This window comes from Trichosurus vulpecula, chromosome 1 (assembly GCF_011100635.1).
Source record: "Trichosurus vulpecula isolate mTriVul1 chromosome 1, mTriVul1.pri, whole genome shotgun sequence".
Classification (NCBI taxonomy): domain Eukaryota; kingdom Metazoa; phylum Chordata; class Mammalia; order Diprotodontia; family Phalangeridae; genus Trichosurus; species Trichosurus vulpecula.
Window position 1 is genome coordinate 448,574,708 of NC_050573.1, and position 20,434 is coordinate 448,595,141.

Genomic DNA, 20,434 nt, shown 5'->3' on the forward strand with positions numbered 1-20,434 from the left:
TCTCTGCCCTTAAGGAACCGGAGACATGTTCCATCATTGGTAAAATGAGGATGCTAGAATAAATTATCCATAAAGCTCTATGGTTCTACATTACATCTTTTTCTTTTGAAGAATATTACTTTTGTAGTCTCAAATAAAGGTATGGAAATATTGCAAAATTTAAGGAACAAAAAAGACTTATCCTGGTTTAGGAAAAAAAACCCACAAGAAGGTTGGATTCCAGTGATCCCAAGTGATGCCCTGAAGAGGCAAAATTTGCTCTAGGATTCAGAAAGAGCTCGTGGAATGGTCCAAATAAAAGCAAATCTGGTAATAACCTTGAACAAAAAAGCCCCGAAAACCCCGAACTCTTCTCTCACAGTCTGGAGAGCATCAGAATCAGTAACAGAATTAGAAAAAATAGAACCATTGTGGAAAAAAAGCTCAAATTAAGAGCTAGTCAAATACGTGTAGGTAAGGAAAACAGAAAGGCTCAAAAGGTGATAACTGAAATATTTCCTGACCAAAACATGAGAAAGGGATGTGGGGGACGAAGCCAACATGGTGGCTGTAAAGCAGGAACTTGCCTAAAGCTCTCCCCCAGGACCCTCCAAACACCTATAAAAGCGGCTTGGAACAAATCCTAGAACTGCAGAACCCATGAAATAGCAGATGGAAACAGGGCTCCAGCCCAGGACAGACTGGATGGTGACTAGTAAGGTCTATCACACAGAGCTGGGAGCAAAGTAGAACAGAGCCCAATGTGAGCAAAGCCCAGACCAACCAGGCCGGGAGCTGGGTGGAACAGGCCCTAGCACCCTGAATCAGTGAGCTGTGGCAGTTAACAGACTTCTCAAACCACAAACACAAAAGACAACAGAGAAGGTTAGTGGGAAAAACTGCAGGAAAAGAGTGAAAGGAGTTCGCAGTTCGGCCACCGCCCCAGGGGCAGCAGAGGTGCTGCAGCTCTGAGGACATAACTACAACTGCGGTTGCCTCTGGCCCCAGGCCCACCTGGTAGGAGGAATTAAGTGGCAGGTCAGAGCTGGAGTGCACAGCCTGCTTAGATCTGAGTTGCAGTCTGGGTTGGTGGTTCTTGGGGGAGGAGGAGCGCTGGTGCGGCAGAGATTGCTGTGTAGAAATAATTCTGAAAACAACAGCACAGCCCCTCAAGCATGGGACAAAGTACTCTCTACTCTACAAGCAGTCATATACCGACAAAATCTCAAGGGTCAAGTAGTTGGCTGGGAACATGGACAGGCAGCAAAAACAGACTCAGATTCAGACTCAGACTTTGGAATCTTTCTATGGTGACAAAGAAGACCAAAACATACAGCCAGAAGAAGTTAACACAGTCAAAGAGCCTACATCAAAAGCCTCCAAGAAAAACATGAACTGGTCTCAGGCCATGGAAGAGCTCAAAAAGGATTTGGAAAAGCAAGTTAGAGAAGTAAAGGAAAAATTGGGAAGAGAAATGAGAGTGATATGGGAAAACCATGAAAAACAAGTCAATGACTTGCTAAAGGAGACCCAAAAAAATACTGAAGAAAATAGCACCTTAAAAAATAAACTAACTCAAATGGCAAAAGAGCTCCGAAAAGCCAATGAGGAGAAGAATGCCTTGAAAGGCAGAATTACCCAAATGGAAAAGGAGGTCCAAAAGACCAATGAATAATATACTACCTTAAAAATTAGATTAGAACAAGTGGAAGCTAGTGACTTTATGAGAAATCAAGATATTATAAAACAGAACCAAAGGAATGAAAAAATGGAAGACAAGGTGAAATATCTCATTGGAAAAACCAATGACCTGGAAAATAGATCCAGGAGAGATAATTTAAAAATTATTGGACTACCTGAAAGACATGATCAAAAAAAGAGCCTAGATATCAGCCTTCAAGAAATTATCAAGGAGAACTGCCCTGATATTCTAGAGCCTGAGGGTAAAATAGAAATTGAAAGAATCCACAGATCGCCTACTCAAAAAGGTCCCAAAACGAAAACTCGTAGGAATATTGTTGCCAAATTCCAGAGCTCCGAAATCAAGGAGAATATACAGCAAGCAGCCAGAATGAAACAATTTCAGTACTGTGGAAACAATCAGGATAACCCAAGATCTAGCAGCTTCTACATTAAGGAATCAAAGGGCTTGGAATATGATATTCCAGAGGTCAATGGAGGTAGGATTAAAACCAAGAATCACCTACCCAGAAAAACTGAGTATCATGCTCCAAGGCAAAATATGGATTTTCAATAAAATAGAGGGCTTTCAAGCTTTCTCAGTGAAAAGACCAGAGGTGAATAGAAAATTTGACTTTCAAGCACAAGAATCAAGAGAAGCATGAAAAGGTAAACAAGAAAGAGAAATCATAAGGGACTTACTAAAGTTGAACTGTTTTGTTTACATTCCCACATGGAAAGATGATTTGTGTAATTCATGAATCCTCAGTATTAGGGTAGCTGAAGAGTATATATATGTGTGTGTGTGTATGTGTGTGTACATATATATATATATATATATGTACACACACACACACACACACACACACATATATGACAGAGGGCACAGGGTGAGTTGAATATGAAGGGATGATATCTAAAAAAAAAATCAAATTAAGGGATGAGAGAGGAATATACTGAGAGAGGGAGAAAGGGAGAGATAGAATGGGGTAAATTATCTCACATAAAAGTCGCAAGATAAAGCAGTTCTATAGGAAGGGAAGAGGGGGCAGGTTAAGGGAATGAGTGAATCTTGCTCTCATCGGATTTGACCTGAGGAGGGAATAACATACACACTCAATTGGGTATCTTACCCCACAGGAAAGAAGGAGGAAGGTGATAAAAAAGGGGGGATGATAGAAGGGAGGGCAGATAGGGGGAGGAGGTAATCAAAAGCAAACACTTTTAAAAAGGGACAGGGTCAAGGGAGAAAACTGAACAAAGGTGGATAGGATAGGAAGTAGCAAAATATAGTTAGTGTTTCACTACATGAGTATTGTGGAAGGGTTTTGCATAATGATACACATGTGGCCTATGTTGAATTGCTTGCCTTCTTAGGGAGGGTGGGTGGGAAGGGAAGAGGGGAGAGAAGTTGGAACTCAAAGTTTTAAAAGCAGATGTTCAAAAGTAAAGTTTTTGCATGCAACTAGGAAATAAGATATACAGGCAATGGGGCATAGAAATCTATCTTGCCCTACAAGAAAGTAAGGGAAAAGGGGATGGGGAGAGTGGGGCGACAGAAGGGAGGGCTGACTGGTAAACAGGGCAATCAGAATATAGGCTACCTTGGAGGGGGGGAAGGTAGAAATGGGGAGAAAATTTGGATTTCAAACTCTTGTGAAAATCAATGCTGAAAACTAAAAATATTAAATAAATAAATGATTCAAAAAAATAAATAATATATGAGAAAGGAATCAATTCTGTGCTATATCAATATTAATGGCCAGAACAAATATTCTAAAATAACAGTTACTCCCCAAATAATCTGTACATGAATATATAAGATTATTTTAAAGGAGCACATTTTGCTTAGGATAATATTAAAATTGCTTTGCATTTCCTAAGGAAACACCAACTACAAGGAGGGAAATGTAGACTAAAAGTATGCTAAGCGAGTAGTCTGGGATTTTAAAAAATTGCTTACACTGATAATCCACAAGGTAAATACATGCCAATAACAGAAGTTCACCATATAGCATGCAAGCACACATACATAAATGAATTATATAAAACTGCTTATTTTAAAACAGGCATTCATTTATTTATGCAATCTACCAAAATTGTAAGCCAAAAAAGATACAAAACATACCTCTGATAAAAATGTCTGAGCAGATTTCTGAGCTCCTACATGGAGCAGATATTCATATACATAGAGTGCTAACCTAGAAAATGAATAAAATATATTAATAATTGAGAAAGTTCTTAAAATTCAAACTCAAAGAAAACATATTATTTTTCCTTTCAAAATAATGTCATTATAAAATACAAAGAGAAACATCCTTTCCCATGCTTTATGGGGGCATTTACATTTCCATCTTTCTCTACATTCTTATGTCTGTACGTATACACACACAAAAAGCAGTTTTGAATAGGATCTGTAAGAGCTGGCTTTGGAGCTGAGAAGAGGGTTTAACTTTAGCCTCTCACATACATTACTTGGGTGACCCCAAATCAGTCACTTAACCTCTGAGAGCATCAGGCAACCAACCATCCAAACATGTAAGTTGCAGAGTAGGTACCAATCATCATTACGAGGAGTTTCCTTCCTAAAGAGGACAACTTCCCTACTAATAAAATCACACATATATTCACATGTTTCTGAGCACATACATAAAAACGTTATATGTATATGGGCATATGGACATGCATATATACACATTTATATATGTATTCACAAATGGAAATATCCATGTATACATTCATATTTGTTATATAGATTCATACACACTCATGAATATTCAGAAACTTCTTACAATTAAGATAATATGTGAAGAAAAAGGCAAAGATGTGTCTCTGTGAGCAAGAAAGGTCACGATCACAATTCAGGTTTGTTCATTCACTACCTTTGTCCTACCTTATACAGCATAATTTTACAATTATAAGTCTATGACCAATAATATGAATTCCTTTCCCTATTTTCCAGGAAGTCTCCTTTTATAATACAAATAAATCATTCATTTGCATAAGAATGTGATTGTTTCACGGAAACTTTCTAACAACTTTATCGCCTCCAATTTTTTTCTGTGTGTTAATATAAACCTTAACTTTTTCTACATGTGCATGCCAAAAATCTTAGTTCTCACTTATATGATATCCATTTTTATATTTGTTCAGCAATCTTTCATCAGTCTCTAGCTTTGACACTAACAGAAATTATTAAATTTTATGAGCTACCTAAAATATAACGAAAATGGTATTAAGAAGATCTAGAGATAGCAGACCTCACTAAAGCATTTAGAATTTTAGTTTGAAAATTATATAAATATATACATGTATATATGCACATACTTATGTACACGCCCCTCTATATATGATCTATATATACATTCACACTCATATATGTGTTATGTGTGTATACGCACTCTATAACACACGCAAAGAATATTAAGTATTCTGCCTATACACATACAGTTCCCATTATCACGTGAACTCTTCATTTTTAAACTACTCCATGTGATTTAATTTCAGTTGAGCTGTTAACAGAATATTATTCAAAAACCCAAATTAGTCTGTGGCAGTATTTTTAATGATATCTTGGACTGATGCCCAGATAGCACACAACAGTTCAGTTTCTGCTACTCTGTATTTACCAATATTGAACCAGGTTTCTAGTAAACAATACATTGTAACAATTCAGTATAGTCATACTATTTCTCCTGCCAAATGATTTTTTTGTTGTTAAAGACGGATGACATTTCTGTCTGAAACACTCCGCTTATAAATGAGTTGTCACACAAGTAGCAGAAAGAAAAGCTTTTCTCATTCCTGATCATCTATCTCCTTGTCATGAAGTGAGGTCTTCTACAGCTGATCTGCACATTGCTCTAACTAACATCCTGAGAGTCCATCTGTCTGGTCAGGCAGCTCACAGCTGAAGAGCGGTCTGTCTAAGGACATTGATACTCATGGATACAAACTCAAAACTGTTCCTCTTCCTAAATTAAAAAAAAAAACACACCGTTATCTGGATGGTATTTTCTTCTAGGAGCAAAGGGAGTATTTCTGAATTGTTTTTATTATAAGTGCTAACATTCATATAGCACTTGAAGTTTTGCAAAGTGCCATACAAATATCATAGGTGCTATAATTATAACCATTTTCCAGATGAGGAAAGGAAACTGAGGCTGAAAGAGTCTAAGTGGCTTGCCCTGTTTAAGGTAGGAATTGAATTCAGTCTTCCTGACTCGAAGTTAACACTTTATCCACTGTGACACCTCACTGCCTTACAACACTCTTCCCTTCCACAATTCTCCATTTAAGAAACAAAAGATACAATCTGAAAAAAAATAAAGGTATAATCTGAAATGAAATGTTAAGTGGGGTTTTTTTTGATCATTTGTTTAAAGCATCAGTCCCAATCCAGGCATTGTGAATTTAAAAGGAACATTTGGCACATGGATACACTTTTCTAGGTTTTCATCTATGTCTAAGGAAAAGAGTCATTTGTGTTATTATTACCAGGAATTAATAACTCATCATAGTGCTTTAAGGTTTACAAAGCACTTTTTTCGTAATATTGGAGGTAAGTAATACAACTATTACAATCTCCATTTTGTAATGATTTAGTGAGTCTGAGGTTGATTGTTTTGTTTCACATCATATGCTAGCGGCTGTGACTCAAAGCCAAGCCTTCTGACTCCAAGTACTGGGCTCTTTCTACTATACATCCCTGCTTCTTAACTTCTGGAAGGCCCACAACTTTGAATCATCTTCATCCTGTGACTCTCCTGAAAGACAATACAGAGCAGTACCTATAGGGTTGGTCCTGCATCAGGAAGACTTGGGTATTTGAAAATGTTGCCTCAGACATAACACATACACATTTGTATATGTATATACAAATGGCTGTTTCTATGTATACATTCATGTTTGTAATTGATTCATAGATACACGCAAATACTCAAAAAACTTCTTACAATATACTAGCAGACTGGCAGCCGAGTCTTCCTAATTCTACCTCTATAACACTTTTCATCAGCAGTCTCTTCTCCTCTCACAGCACAAACATTCCTGTTAAGGTCCTCCCTCATCAATTCTTCCAAGGCAACAGCCTCCTTATCGGCCACCCTAACTCTCTCCAGTTCATCTTCCATCCAAGTGCCTGGAGAATATTCCAGGCGATGCTCAGGAAACTTCAGCGGCTCCTCAAACTCCTATGACATTTCAAGTCCTCTCAGGCTTATTACACATCACTCTCATTTATACATACAGACACTGGCTGTGCTGTTCCTGACTCGGGAGACTCCTGTCTCATCCCCCAGAGTTTATACTGAATGTCACTCATGGCTAGAAGGCAGACCCCCTCTAACTATGTATGCCTCTTGGAACTTCCAGAATGCCCTAGTTTCCTTCTTTCAAAGGATAGTGCCTGCACCCAAAGGTTCACCATCTGACAGAATATGAGAGTTTTAATGGCAGGACCTATTTCATTTTTTTCTTTATCTCTGGCACCTCGTACAATGCCTGGCACCAACAGTCACTTGTTAAATGCTTGGTGATTAACTAATTTTCTGTCATTTCAATGCCACTGCCAATACTGGTTTTACATATCAGAGGAAGCATTAGTAGAAGTTTCTGCACAAGAAGGTCTTTCTAACAATACAGATATAGATCAAGTTCTTTGCCCCATCCCCCTCATCCCAAAGGGCTTCGTACACAATCAGATAGACAGAAGTCTAATTCTAATCTCTTCACTTTCACATTTTTCTTGTATTTTTTTGTTTCCACCCTGAGATCTCAAAAGTAGAATTGCGGTAAAATACTGACTAAAATAGGGTTTATTTGGTGGCTCAGTGGATAAAGCACTGGGCCTGGAGTCAAGAAGACTTGAATTAAAAACCAGCCTCAATTACTTATTAGCTGTGTGACCCTAAGCAAGTCACTTGACCTCTTTTTGCCTTAATCCACTGGAGAAAGAAATAGCAAACCATTTCAGTATCTTTGCCAAGAAAACAGCCATGGACAGTATGATTCATGCGGTCACGAAGACTCAGAAATGATGGAACAACAAAACCTTATATCCCTAGTTATTCATATTCTTTCCCATTATCAGATAATAGGAAATTATAACTTCATTAGAAAAATATGTGAACATTTGAGTAAATAACATTAATAAGCCATCTAATCTTTTTCTTTCACTCCTCTTAAAACTCAACTTCTAATATTTTAACAGAACTTCAAAATAGTTATTCTTATCCTTATAATAGACATATTAATGTTATTTAATCTAAATATTTTCCTTAACATCTCATTTAATAATTATTTTTCCAACTCTGAACTAAACAAGTTCAACTTTTTAATGTGCTGACACATAAAATTCTTAAATTCTGTGATTGGGAGTGAGGAAACACATAAAATCTACAAATAATTTCACTGCATCAACGTTAGCAATCCTCAGCTTCTCTCATCTCAAATTCTTCTGCAGAATGAATCCAGAGATACCTACCACTTGCTGCTCTCAGAGATGTGAAAAGTGATTAGATAATATCTGTAAAGTACTTGGAATTTCTTTGAAGAAAAGCATTAGAACATAAATATAATTTATTATTGAAAATAAAGTTATTCTATGCAAATAAAATTCGACAATTTTAGTCTAGACTTGATGAAGTAATTATGTTGATACTGAAGATAAGAAGGCAATCTTGGCAATTTCTAATTCCTTTTAAACCATCTTTTCAGTTAGACCTTAAAAATATTAATTCATTTCACTGCTGGAATCAGTGAAATTTGTGGTATAACAACAGAGGGAGAACAAACCTTGATCTTTAAAGACACCTAGAACTAGAGAGAACCTGTTTATCAATGGCAAAACTGATATAAGATGATTCATACCATTCACCTCCTGTCAGAGAGGTGACAGACTTAAAATCCAGAATGAAAACGTGTTTTTGGACAAGGCTAAGGTGGAAATTTGTTTTCCTGAATCATTTGTATTTTGTAGTATTTTTTTAAACTTTTAAAAATTGTTCAATGGAGGGGAAAGAAAATAAAAGATAAAAAACAAGTATTTTTTTAAAGAGAAGGAAGCGACTGGTATTATGTACAAATTTAGAAACTCCCTGGTATCATCTCCTCTACTAATATAATTAAAAGTTGTTTGTATGGCTAATCAAACTTTAGGCTAAAAAAAATAGAGTAAGATTCATTTTGAAGGCTAATATCAGAAGGCGTCCTGAAGCTTGTTGTCTATATTTCTTGCATACCAAGTTCACTATTACACTTTAATGATTTCTCTAACTTACCTTCAATGCTCTGCCCCTAGATTGAGGTGAAGAAAATAGGGAGTGCACTCACAGCTTCCTTAGTCATTCAAGCTATTTCCATCTACATATCCGTGCCTCCTCCCTTGAAAGGAAATGACCTAGTCCGACCAACTATATAAATGTCAAGTGGTATTATTATCATTAATATTAACATCGATATAATCTAGCCTCTACTTGTATATTCAGAGGTAGCTGAGGTCTGCTTAGATTTGCCTACTCTGATGTCTTTCGAGCCTTCTGATCCCTTGTCCTGCAACCACCTAGGGCCACTTGGAATCCATTTGTGGTTCTGGGTACAGCCAGATTCTAGCGATTATACATATGAGGCTTCATTCCTCAAGTCTAGAACAAACAATGAGATAGGTATCTTTTTGTATGTTTACCAAACCCAGTTTGCATACCATTTAAAAACGCTGTAATTAGGTAAACTAAATGAGGGATTCTGTTTCTCAAAATCCCAGACTACACAGGCAGGCATATTCCATTGAATCTTGTCAATAATCCTGCAGTAATGTCTATCTTTATAGATGAGGGGGAAAAAAGGCTCAGGAAAAAAGGAAATTAATACAGAGAAGTCCTTCATTTTATTAAAGCATTTCCTTCTAAACTCTCTTTCACCACCTATCCAAGTGTAAAAAGATTTATTATAACTATATATTCGTGCTAATCAAAAAGGAAAACAGGAATATGCAAGCTCATTCCACAAAACAAACATCTTAGATTTATTTGTATTTTTATTAACTAAAGTTTAACAATAATATATTTAATCTACTACTTTAGGAAAACTACAAATACCTTACATTATCAAATACATCACTGTTCTACCTCTAAAGACAGAAGAGATCCTATAGACTGAAATACAAGACTTTGAGTTAGCATTCAAAAAAAATTCTAAAGGTTTCGTCTAAATCACTAGATATAACACTTAACCTGCTTAGCCACTGATAAATGTAACATAATATAAATATAACACTTAACTCGGAACAATTAGGAGGATTCTACAAATTAGAACATAGGATGGATGTATAAAATTATCATGGGCCTTCCCAAATGTATTTAGGACAATGTAACACAGATTTTTTAAAAATTAAAATAGAGGAGGAGTTAGCAATAGAATAATTCTACGGATCAAGATGGGGCAGCTAGGTGGTACAGTGGATAGACTGCTGGACCTAGACTCATTTCCTTGAGTTCAAGTCTGGTCCTAGACACTTACCAGCTGTGTGACCCTGGGCAAGTCACTTAACCTTGTTTGCCTCAGTTTCCTCATCTATAAAATGAGCTGCAGAAGGAAATGGCAAACCCCTCCAGTATCTTTGCCAAGAAAACCCCAAATGAGGTCACAAGGTCAGACACAACAGAAATGACTGAACAACAATTAACCAAGAATTATTGTTGTTATTTATCCCTTTAAAATATCCTAATTATTGAGCTAGTAAATTCTTTGTAGAGAAAATTACTCTAAAATTGCTTTATAACTTTAAGGTGAACTTTAAGGTTCTAAAAAGCAAGTTAATCTGAAATGAATGTATCATCAATTTAACACTGCTCAGTGTTAGCATCCACTTATTTGTGGGAAATTAACTTGCTGCAAATATGTCCACCTTCTCAAACAGATATATCAGGGTCATTGAAGCATCTAATGTAATCTTTATAAATCTGAGTTTCTAATCCCAGTTTTACCACTCAACACCTACATCGAGCCTGAGTAGATAGATAACTGCACTTCCCTGGCTCTCAATTTCAATAAAATGTTCAACACAATTTAATATACCTTTTAAAACACCTTCTACATAAGACCCTCAGCTAGGCACTGGGGGATATAAAGATAAAATTGAAAAACAATCTTTGCCCTTGAGGAGTTTAGATTCTAGACTGGGTTGGATGACAATCTCACAAAGGTCATTCCAACTCTAAAATCCCAAGATTCAGTGATCTGGAAGCCATATCAAACATCACATTGTTTTAACAATAAGATCCTGGAATATAAATAGTTCATGAGCATTAAAACTTTGCTTTCTTCACTTCCGCTCCATTGGACTGAATGTGCCACAATCCAACTTGACTCAACAAGAGGAAGGCATGACACATGGAAGCATACACAAGAGCAGAGTGGGGCATAAGAAATGCTATAAAGATATGTTAAGACATAAGCAAAATGGCAGGATTTTTTCCTAGCATAAGATAGAAAAAGACAGACCAACTACATGGTGTGACAATCAGAAATGAGATTATAACTGGGAAAAAATCACAGCATAATACTGCATCTGCATGATACAGCAAAAGGTTCTAACTTCAACCATCATACCATGTGACTAAAGGATCATGCAAGTCACAAGAACAAGCAGAAAGCAAACAGCAATGGTGGCTAAAGGCTAAATAAAGCTGACTGTGCACCTCAGAAGCTCTAGGGCAATACCAGATTTAACCTTCTAGTCTAAGCTGCATCAAAGCCCAAACTTTTGTTCCAGATCTAATCTCCCATATTCAGCCAGAAACTTGTCAGTTCTGACTCAGGAAATCCCAAAGATTACAAAAATTTCCAAAGGTACTGATACTATCATAGAGAGACCAACATGCTTTATGCTAGTCAGAATGAAGCACAACAGATGACTAATTTTGTAGCTGGTAGTAACATAAATATAAACGTGTGTCTGCGTATACACGTGTGTGTGTGTGTGTATGTATATATATATATATATATATATATACACATACACACACACGTAACTCTGCATTATGCAAATACATAGGCAAGTACATATATATACAAATACACACATATACACACATACATATGTATATATGGTTTTCCAAAAGTCTTAGTGAAGTTTTAAGCAATTAAAGCTTTAAACTGTGAGACTTTGGGGGACACTGTATATATATATATGTGTGTGTGTGTGTGTGTGTGTGTGTGTGTGTGTATGTACATATATGTGTATATACATAATGTGTGTAAAGGCAGGATTTAAAAAAGGGATTTGAATTTTTTTCATCTCTTTGTTCTCCTTAACTTTATGTGCATGCCAAACAGGGATCTCAGAAGTGAGGGAAGCCTTGTTTCAGCATCCTTTATTCAGATCCTGGGGATTTTAGAACAGAACAAGCTAAATAAGCTTCATAGATTCAGACTCATGCACAAAGTATAGCAAAAATTAAAAAGAATTTTCTAGCCCTAAGTCAGACGATTGTCTGGGACCAAGGACATCAAATCCAAACCAGGAATAAAGCAGTCAAATAATCAGCCTGGGATATTTTGCTGCTATTACTGACTACTGACAGGGTATGATTTCTCAAAGCCCTTGACTATACACTAAAAGAGGACAACTAGGTGGCACAGTGATTAGAGAGAAGGGTTTGGAGTCAGGAAGATGTGAGTTCAAATCCAGCCTTAGGCACTTACCACTAGCTTAGCGACTCTGGGCAAGTCACTTAACCCTGTTTGTCTCAGTTGCTCATTTGTAAAATAAGCTGAAGAAGGAAATGGCAAACCACTCCAAGTATCTCTGCCAAGAAACCTCAAATGGGGTCACAAAGAATCAGACACAATTGGAATGACCAAATAACACGAACAACCACCACAACCACCACCACTAAAGGAGCAATACCTCTCCCTAACTAGGAGAGATTTTCTAATCACTGAACCCAAGCAGATGGTAGCAGGGAACAGATGATCCTGAAGAGGGTAAACAACTCGTCAGTGTTAGAGGTATGAGTTGCCCTGGTCACACAGGCTCCTAACGCATTCCCCTTCATACAAGTTCCATGGATACATATGCCCTCTGTGAGTGTTCCTTGATTACACATGTTCTCTATAGGTATGCCCTCCCCCTCTCATGGCATGGTAGCCTATGGCAGTGGACATGAGAGAATCTTTTCTTGTCATTTTATTTCTGCTGGTCAAATGTGACTAAACCTATTGTTTTTAATGTGTCTTCTTGTTAGCTGAAAGCTTATACATATTGGCAGAGGGTTATGAGCTACAGTTTGAAGAATGTGCTAATCACAGAGTGCCTTGAACACAGGCTAGCTTTTCAAGGTGTCCCAGGGTGTCCCTTCAAAGTGAAGGCTCACCAGACCTATGGAAAAGCAATGTGCTAACCGGACTGTGGAAACAGTTGGACTTTCAACTGTCAGTTTTTGCTACTAATGAGCAGTAGAGATAAGGGACTGGCAGAAAGGAAGATGAGGCAGCAGCATTGGATAGAGGCTGTCAGACCTACGGTGAGGGGACATAAACATAAGGCTATGGCAGTGTTATTGGGGAAAAGCAGAGGACAGTCATTGGTCAGGCTGTCCAGACTGACGGACTTCCTGAGTTCCAAAGGTAAGAGACATCAGACTCCTGAGGTTGCACAAATCTTAGTTGGGGTCTTCCCAAGTAAGGGAAAGAAGGGGGAAACCTGGCTTTGGGAGAGGCCCTGGAACTACCAGTCCACATAACAGCAGTGGCCAGAGAATTGGAATCTACCATAGGATTAAAAGTTAGGCAGACTCCAGGGCTACTGCTATACAGACATTAGAGAGAAAAGGTGGGAATCTAGATGAGGGAAGTCAGCTAACGTACGTGGCACAGCACACAGAGCGCTGGACCTGGAATCAAAAAGACCTAAGTTCAAATCTTAACTCAGACGATGACTAGTCGTATAACCCTGGCCAAGTCATCTCATCGTGCTTTGCCTCACTTTCTTCACCTGTAAAACAGGAATAATAAGAGAATCTACCTCCCAGTGTTACTATGAGAATGAAATGAAATTACATTTGTAAAGTACTAAGAAATGCTAGCTAATATGGTTATTATTCCAGCTTGGAAAAGCAAGGGGATCTATCTTTCCTTTTATTCCTTTATTCCCGTAACTCCTCTTTACTTCCCCTTCTCTCTCCCCTTCCCTTCCTTTACTAAATATTCTTTTATTTCTTCACTTTTGCTTTTGCTTCTACTTCCCCTTTCTTTCATCCTTGCTCATCATTCCCCATGCTCCTCTCCTTTTTTTTTTATTTCTCTGAGCTCTCTTCTCTTCCCTTATCACGCCTTGGCCTCCACTCTGCAAAGGGTAAGCTGAAATACAGTCCTAATATCCTTATCACATATATTAATCCTTTCGTTCAATTCAACAAGTACTTATTGAATACCTACAATACAGCTAACACTGTGTTAAGCACGCAGAAGGCGTAATTCAATAACATTCCCTTCCCCTTCTCAAGAAGTTTATAACCTAGTTGGGGAAAAAAGAGACCTTTTTTTCCCCCAACACAAAAGAAAACAGGACTCTATCTAACCAACTCTCAATAGAATGGGGAGGAAATAAATGCTACAAGCAGGACTGAAGCTAACATTTTTCACACCTGAGGCAAGCTTCATAAAATAGGATAAGAGTAAACAGCATGAAAAGCTTCCTCAAATTAACTTTAAAAGAGAAATTCTGCTGCACAACTAGAGGGGACATTGAGGCCACTGACCTGTTGGAGGCAAGAAAGTAGGGAAGAGTTCATCTGAAGTGAGGCAACCTGGGGGCAAAGTGTGAGCCATCTGGAAACTTTCAATTTTAACTAATTATTTTTGCTAACTAGGTGCTAAGATCAGTTGTTTCTATGCTGTTAAAGGAATACAAGCGCTGTTAGCACCCTCTAGAGTTCCATGAACTGAGAAAAAGGCCTGGTCATCCTGTCCTAGAAAGAGTGCTGACTGTAAGTGATGAATGAGGCCTTGAATAGAGAAAATTTTGGATCATAAAGGATGAATATAATTTGAATAAGCAGACTGGAGAGGAGAGTAAGAAATCTAGGCAGGCTCATGTAAGAACATGAGCAAATGCTACAGAGAGAGAAAGGAATGGGGTCTATTTGAGGGATATTCAAGAGATCAGAGTAGAGGGTTTGTAACCAGGGAATGATCAAAAAAAAATAAAGGTTGGATGGGTATGTATGATCTTGAGTCTCAAGCAGAAGAATGTATCTTATAGGCACCGTGGAGCTGTGAAGGTTTCTGAGTGCTAGTTTAGGAAGATGAGTCTAGAGACAGAATGTATTGTAGGATGACTTGGATAGGGGCAGAGACTGGAATCAGGAAAGCCAATTAGGAAGCTAGTCTGCTTTTAAAATATCTATATATACCACCAACCAGTATCACAAGCAGAGATATCTCTGATACGAACAATAGTAGTTAGAGAAAATAATGTAAAAATCTCAAGGCCAAATACTCTAGGACAGGGCTGTCCAACCTTAGGTTATCTTAGGGCCCCATTAAAATAAAATAATTATTTGAGGGCCGCACCCAGAATAAAAAATACAGTACACTAACAGAAAGTGGGAGAACGTGTATGATCAACACGGATGGGCAAAGGCTGGGAGTGCGAAAGCAAACACAAAACAACAAAGTGACAACACAACAGTATAAAGGTAGGTGCATACTGACTAGTGTACATTATACAGACAGAACGCATCCCACAGATTGATTGAAAATTCCATGCGATATGTTCCGTCCATAATACTGCTTAAAAACATCAAAGAAAATTGACATCAGCGAGATTATTTATTAGTGATGGAATTAAAAAATCTAATATACATTCCATACAAATTATTATTTTATTTTTCCACTCATGAAAATTAAAACCTACAGGCAGGCCGCATAAAATTGCACTGCAGGCCGCATACGGCCTGTGGGCCGTATTTTGGACAGCCCTGCTCTAGAAGAAGAAACTTCCAGCTTAAATTAGGACACCAAAAAGGCGGGGAAGGGATGGGGGTGAAGATTCTACAACATTGAAACTGTCATTGAAACCCAAATGTATAATAGGGAGATCAACCAATGAGAGTCTAATCTTGGAGTATGTACAATATATTCTCTGCCTGCTACTAATCTATGTAGCTGCTTGGTGAGCCTGCTTCCAGAAACTGGTAATGAGATAGGTATTCTCTGACTGTTTCCTACTGGCTTCCTACATCTTGACCGAGAGCCTTTTAACTGGCTGCTGAGCCAGAACTAAGTATGTGCATTTAGAATGTGTGCATATAAAAGGGCCAAACAGAGCTCCTTCTCTCCTTTCCCTGATAACTTTGTAGGAGGAAAAAGAGGTGGTCCTGCAACTGGCGGAAGAGCTGGTGGAGACAATTCTCAGGCAGTGTTCTGCTACTGGCTGCCTTATCTCCACACCAAGGAACCCCCCATGCCGCCATGACTTTAGAGTGCTGCTGTCACTTCTGTCTCTATGTATAGTACTCTTTTTTGATCTTAGGTGAATGAATATCAGGGATGAAAAAGAACCTTGGGAGCTTCAAAAAGTTGGAAGAGTCACCACAAGTCCCCTTAGCATGGGCTGGGGTAGCAGCAGTAGCCAAGGCCTGCAAGGAGCCTGTCTTGAGGGACAAACTGAGCCAGCCCAATAGTGACATGATCTGGCAGCCAAGACAGTGTTTCTTCTAAGCCACACGTGAACTTAGTGAGAACAACAGGACCTGAAATACACCTCCACCATACAACCCATCCACCTACCCCTACAATGGCCAGGATGGGAGGTGTATTATTTTACAACAACCACTTTGAGTGCATTCTCCCTAAGGACTTAATATACGTGTAGAGGAGGGAGTATGGCCCTGGATTAGGGAAGACATTTATAGTCTGGTACTTGTCATATATTCTCAATAAACATTTCTTTGTAAAAGTAAATTAAGAAGTTGATGGATATTGGGAAAATGTTAATTGGCCAACTGCTATCAGGGGCATGCTGTCAGGGACTCATGAGTGACAGTACTAGAAAAACTCCAAATCCCTAAAGGTTACCCCTAGAACCTCAGAGGAAAAATACCATTAGGGGACTTGACCTATTAGTGTGAATATGAGTTAGGAGAGTAAGCCCAGAACTCATGCTACAAATTTAATAAAATATAAAAAGTAACTGAATGGTGGTAGCAAAAACCATCAAATTATATTGACTCATAATATCAAGTACATGTTAGTAGTTTTGGACCTTTAGCTTAGGAAGATAAACAATTATGGAACTGAAAGTTTTGTTGAACAGTTTCTCATTGTGATTTTCCCATAGGGTTGTTCCAATCATTCTACCAGTCATGCCAGTAGTATCTTATAGTAAGGATGACAAGTTTGTTTTTAAAAAAAAAGCAGCCTTTTTGTAGGTATCAAAAAGATAACCTTTAACATGGAACAGGAAAATTTCTGTGCAGGTATAAAAGGACCCAAGTTGAAAAGGATTACTGTTCTATTCTGCTATTATCTTCATATTAGTAAGGTTGCTGGCATTGAGGGCTTGTTATTTAAGAGGGAACAAATAGTTCCTTCACAAGGGCCCTAGGGAACTTGAACCTTTCAAAGAGGGTATTCATAATTTCCATCAGAATAGAATCCCAGTATTCCTGCTACATTTATTTGCCAGGAAATGACACAGTATTGTTTTTAATAAATCATAGAACAGGATTCTTCAATCCTTAGAGCATCTCTCTGGCAGAGGAGGTGAATCTTAGCTGTGGACACTGGGTAAGTGTCAGCTACTGTATGAGAAGCAACATCTACAGCTGTAAAAATGCAATCTGTGTTCATTTTTTTCTGCAAAGAATGATCAATGCTTTACAAATTAAGTAATGTTGGATTTTAGGTTATTCTGGAGGCCATCTTGTTCAACTAGATGGTTAATGACCCAATTATCAATTAACATTTACTGAGGGCATACAACACAATAGACTTAAGTTTTATCGCTCTAACTTAACAGAAGCTTAGGCCAGACAACTTCAAGAAGGGCTAATTAGCTTTAATGGTGACTACAGCTTTAATTCACACATTACATTGTGTTTTGTGAGACTCAGTAACTTATGATCACCATATTTTAAAAGGGCATATAAAATTATAGAATTTGAGTTTGAAGCAACCTCAGGGGCCAAGTAAGCATTCATTCATTCATTCATTCAAAAAGAATTTGTTAAAGTGGCTACTAGGTGCTAAGTCTCTCAGTCTATCAGATTACTCTGTGCATACAGTGAGTACTTAGTATTTTAATAATGAACAAATTAAAAACTATAAAAACAGTCTTCATGTTTTAAAAAGTAGATAAAATAAACTTCTACAATTGAAATTATGGAATATGTAATTTGTTCTAGTTTTCAACCGATTACCAATCACAGATCTTCTAAAAATTCATCTCAACAGTCCTACAAAACTGTGCTTTCGCTCTATCTCTCAGTACTTTCTGAAGGTATCAGAAAAAGGGAACTATCTTTACCTAGTCCATCTGGTCACCATCTACTCACAATGAGCCTTAGAAGTGAAACAAAAAATAGAAACCAAAAAGCAGGACAGGGAGATTTGTGATAGCCAAAAGCCAACCTAAATCGAAGAAGCCAAATGTTTCCAACTACAGAACTCATAACCATTTATGAAAAAACATAGATATAGATTATGTAGTACTTATTCAAATAGCACTCTTTTACCCTTCCAAGATTACACTTCAATTCCATAACTATTCCTCATGTACAAATTCTGTAAGATGTAAAGTTCTGCACAGCTAGAAAACACCAAAAAATGACAATAGTATTTTGAAGGATCTATTGTTTCATTCATGAATACCCTTTCACCAATGCACATTGCAATTCCCTTCCCTAAATCTTCCAAGAGTATTGCACCTCTGGAAGGCACTGGCATTGGAGGCTTTCCTCTAGTTTTGTTTTTGACTGTCAAAGCCCACACTTCCTCATAAAAGAACTCTTATGCCATCACTTATAACCTATCTACTCTCAATTGATCCACATTTCTAGTAAGTTAGTTTTCTGTTATCCAGACACAAAGCAGAAAGATCACAACCATGGTAGTGGGGAGGGGAAAGGATCAAGAAATGGCAGGTTCTTCCCTATATGGCTTTGGGCAAGTCACAACCTCTCTGGGCTGAAGTTTCCTCTTCAGTAAAGCCCTGTTATCTGAAGAGGTTGGATTCTGGTTTGTCAGTTAACCTCTCTGGTCTTCAGTTTCCACAACTACAAAATGAGTATTAGACAAGATGGCCTCTGTTGTTGTTCAGTCATTTCTTCATGACCCCATTTTCTGTGGTACCTTTCAAGTCTAGATGTGATTCTATGCTTATGAAAGTCTCCCAGCTCTTAAATCTTATGACCAATAAAAAGCACCAAAATTTCTATAGAATCAACAAGTACAGTAGCCTAGGGCTAATTACTTGAGAGCCAGCACCACAGCAATACAAACCTCAATAACTGCAATGCTACCTAAGGGTATCTCTATTTATATATTATCAAATATAATATATTATTAATATAATGTTAATTATGCTTGTTAATATTATGTATTGCTATGTAAGTTAATATATCACCTATGTTTATTATAGTTATATATATAGTTATATAAGTTATATATATCACCTAAAGATATATTAATTAAGGTTGGCAATGATGACTCCGGGTCCTAAAGAAAATGTCATATTATATGCACTATAATCCACTTAGGGAGGCAGAGAAATGAGCAATTTTAAGAATACTTTCAAGGCAAGTTGTTAAATTAAAAGGTTTTGTATTAAAAGGAAAAAACCCTCAGTTGTCAGCAACAGTGCACATAAGTTTGGAAAAGAAGTGAACAATGGGAACAAACATCTAGCCTATTTATGAAAGGCAAACTTTGCAAATCCATTTAATCACAAACCATTAGACAACTTAGCAGATATCCGTGTGTCAGTTCCATTTGCTAATTTGCTAAAAGTAGATCTACTAGTCCTTCTCCTTGGGAACTTTTGTAGCAGTCAGTTTATGTTATTACAGACAAAAGATAAAACTTTATTTCCTTAAAAAGGTAAATAGAACTTTCTACTAATTCAAGACTAGTTTCCTCCTAACTATTCTAAATTAATGAAGTTGCATTAATCTCTAAACTACAATATTTGTTAAAAAAAACTATTCTATTCATTACAGATTTAGGTACATTCACTCAACAAGAATTTACTGTGCATCTCCCATGCTACCAACATATAAATTTTAATATCTGAACAACAAAATTACCTAACAATTAAATGTAATTATCTTAAATTGACCTTACCACAAATTACACTTGGACAAGGGAAGAAAAATGAATTTAACATTTATCTACAATGTTTGCCAGTAGGTGGCATCTATTATAGCAGCTACTAACATAGACTAAGGCTTAACATTTTTTAAAAGTATTATTTGCTCAATGGAAACATTCTCATTGAAATTGTATTTTTGTGACAGAGACATTGGTGCTTTTATTTATAAGGTTCTAAACTCTTTCGCTTTATTTTAGAAATCATCCATCTGCTTAATTTTGATTTAAGTATTAATTCTTTCCTTCACCTGAAAAACCTAACTGGCATCAGATGATCTGAGTTTGAATTGTGCTGCATCAACCTGGACAAGTCACCTAACCTCACAAAGGTGCACAAGTAAAATGGAGATGATAACAGAACGTACTTGTGAGGATCAAATGCAATAATATTAAAGCACTTTGT

General features: G+C 37.3%; 1 protein-coding gene across 2 annotated transcripts in view; it reads right to left on the minus strand.

Moving 5' to 3' along the window:
- SSBP2 (single stranded DNA binding protein 2) overlaps positions 1–20,434 on the minus strand; it is a 424,376-nt gene that overhangs the window by 272,707 nt on the left and 131,235 nt on the right. For both annotated transcript variants that reach the window (XM_036741120.1, XM_036741118.1), the window contains exon 2: positions 3,788–3,860. In XM_036741120.1, coding sequence (XP_036597015.1) covers positions 3,788–3,860 — 73 coding nt within the window. The remainder of the gene's footprint in view (positions 1–3,787; positions 3,861–20,434) is intronic.